Source organism: Geospiza fortis, unplaced genomic scaffold (genome assembly GCF_000277835.1).
Source record: "Geospiza fortis unplaced genomic scaffold, GeoFor_1.0 scaffold213, whole genome shotgun sequence".
Classification (NCBI taxonomy): domain Eukaryota; kingdom Metazoa; phylum Chordata; class Aves; order Passeriformes; family Thraupidae; genus Geospiza; species Geospiza fortis.
The window spans coordinates 611,404-614,216 of NW_005054399.1; the positions used below are offsets into that span (position 1 = coordinate 611,404).

Here is a 2,813-nt window from a genome sequence, read left to right on the forward strand (position 1 = left end):
AGCGGCGGGCTGGGCAGTGTCCGGGACGGGCTGGGCAGCGTGTTCGATGTGCTGCTGGCCAACGCCAGGCTGGTGCTGGGCGTCAGCGGCGCCGCCGTGCTGGCCATCGCCACGCTGGCTGTCAAGAGGGTAAGGCTGGGATGGGGATCAGGGCACCAGAAGGTGCCCAGGAGAGCTGGGTTGGCCCCAGTGTGGTGGGGCAAGATGTGCCCCAAACTCAAGTGTTTGCTCCTGAGGTGGTTCCTTGCATATGGTACAAATGTAAATGGTGCTGGCAGCAGTGCCATGGGCATGGAGCTGCCTGCTCCCACCCTATGGGACCATCCCTCTTTGCATGGATGTATTTGGGATACATTATCACATCCCAAAAGGCATCTGGGACTTAAGTTGTATTTGGGTGTCTGTTTTCCATGTAAAACCTGCATGAAGATGATGTGCACATTTGTGGCTCCCCCCCAAACTGGGCATTTTTCTGAGCAGAAGCCTTGAGTGGGGCTGTCCCCCCATGTGTGTGCCCCAGAGGGGCTGTTGTCACCCTTAAATCATGGAAAACAAAGACAACAACTTGTCCTCTTGGGTTTTTTATTCCCTCCAGCTGATCGACCGAGCCACCAGCCCTAGGGATGAGGGCGATCCCAAAGCTGAGCAGAAATCCCTGGAGGACAGCTGGCAGGACTTGGCATTGATCAAGACAACACCAAAACCCACCAAGAAGCAGAGAAGGGAAGACCTCAGCGAGCCCCTGCTGTCTGCAGCTCGGCCTGTGGTGCCAGGTGAGGCTCTGGTGCCCGGGCAGGAGGATCACCTTGCTGTGCTCCTGCTTGGGCGGCCCTGCCAGAGCTCTGTGTTATTTTTAGCTCGGTGTCCGGAAAGCCGACCCCACTGAGCCTGCCCTCCTGGGAGGCTCCCGAGCCTCAGCCCCTTTTTAGGCAATGCCTGTGGAAACAGGATCTCAACAGGAGCTCTGGTGACACCCAGGGTATCCTGGCAGGGCTGTTGGGGGTTGTTTCCTCTGGAGCAGCGTTGGCTGTGCTCGTTTTCTGGGTCAGCTGTGCCTGCAGGAAGGTGTGCTCGGGAGCTGCTGCAGACAAAGGCTGCCTTGTCCAGCTGCCCATGGAGATGGCGTTTTTCCAAGTGGGAAACTGGCCCAGCTGGGTCCAGGGCATGTCCTGAGATAATGGCCCCAGAGCAGGATTGTCTGTAGGATCCTCGTGTGAGGAGGTGGAGGGGCAGGCACTGATCTCTCTGATGATCAGTGACACGATGTGAGGGAACAGCAGGAGCTGGGCCAGGGAGGGTCAGGTTGGATATTAGGAAAAGGCTCTTCTCCAAAGGGTGTTTGGGCACTGCCCGGGCTCCCCAGGGAATGGGTACAGCCCCAAGGCTGCCAGACCTCCAGGAGCATTTGGACAACACTCTCAGGGGCTGGGTGGGATCGTTGGGGTGTCTGTGCAGGGCCAAGAGCTGGACTGGATGATTTTCGTGGGTCCTTTCTAACTCAGCATATTCTGTGATTCTCTGACCCTGGCAGCAGGAACCCTGCCTGGTTCCCATCCCTGGCTGAGGAGTGAGGCTGGGAACAGCCAGGTTTTGGGGTTGGTTTGGGTTCTGCATGGCTGAGAAGTGCTCTTAACATCAGTGGGCTCGATGGGAGCCCTTGGTGAGGTCGGTGTCACCTCCAGAGGGGTGGGCTGAGAGCTGGGCACCCACCTTGTGCTGCTGAGGGTTTCAGGTGATGTGCTCAGAGCTGTGACTTCTCCTTTCCCTCCTCACAGACCCCAGGGGCTCCTCTGCCCCTCTGGGGGCTCCTCAGGTCCAGTCCAGGCCCCTGCGCTGCCTCACGCTGCAGGAGAAGCTCCTCTCACACAGCAGCCAGCTGGTCGTGCCCGAGTTCCAAGTGTCCCTTGTCCCACAGCTGGCCAGGAGCATCTGCAGCCAACTGCAGAACTTCCTGCGGAGCAAATTCCCAGAGCTGCCCTTCGGCCGCCTCTCCCTCAGCGGGGCCCTGCTCGATGGCCTTGAGGTGCTGGCAGCTGACCACGTCCACCTCATGCTCCCGCTGGTCCTTGACGCCGGGCTCTGGAGCCTCATCTCAGGAGAGGACACTGTGGTGAGGAACCCCCAGTACTGGATGATCAAGAGGATCGATCTGGGCTATTTCCCTCGTGGGTGCAGCCCCTGGGACAGGTTCATGGTGGGCCGGTACCTGTCCTCCAGCGTGCTCAACGAGACCCTCCACAAGCTGCTGGTGGCCTCCATCAACTGGCCTGCCATTGGTGGCCTGCTGGGCTGTGCCATCCACCCCATGGTGGCCTCCCGAGAGCTGAAGCTGGAAGTCAAACACGATCAGGTTGATCTGAGCATCACCCTCTTGCCAGTGGTGGAAATGGAGGACAAGGTTCTTCTGGCTGTTCCTCCTGAAGGACTGGTGGAAAACCTGTGGCTGGAGAGCTTTTACAGGGCGGAGGTGTCGAGGCTGAAGGAGCTGGATGCTGCCGACTCCGGGGCTCGGCAGCTCTGCCTGCGCATCCTGAACGGAGTCTGCAAGAGGCAGCCCAGGCTGCACAAACTGGGGGGCAGCCCCCTGACCCACCTCATCCTGCACCTCAGTGACACTGCCTCGGACTGGGCAGAGGAGAGCCTTGCTGACAGGTTCCAGCAGGTGCTCGAGGAGCTGGTGGCTTCCCTGGAGAAAGGAGTCCTGCCTTCCTATTTCAACCCCAAAATCAACCTGTTCTCGGGGCTCTTGGAAGAGGAAGTTGATGAGATGGGCTTTGTGCTCTACAGGGCAATAACTGAGCCAGAGGTCCTGC

The 2,813-nt window shown here is 59.2% G+C and overlaps 1 protein-coding gene across 1 annotated transcript in view; it reads left to right on the forward strand.

The window, feature by feature from the left end:
• MIEF2 (mitochondrial elongation factor 2) overlaps positions 1–2,813 on the forward strand; it is a 5,118-nt gene that overhangs the window by 1,620 nt on the left and 685 nt on the right. The window contains exons 2-4 of the mRNA XM_005425991.1: positions 3–129; positions 596–773; positions 1,776–2,811. Of these exons, the coding sequence (XP_005426048.1) occupies positions 3–129; positions 596–773; positions 1,776–2,811 (1,341 nt within the window). The remainder of the gene's footprint in view (positions 1–2; positions 130–595; positions 774–1,775; positions 2,812–2,813) is intronic.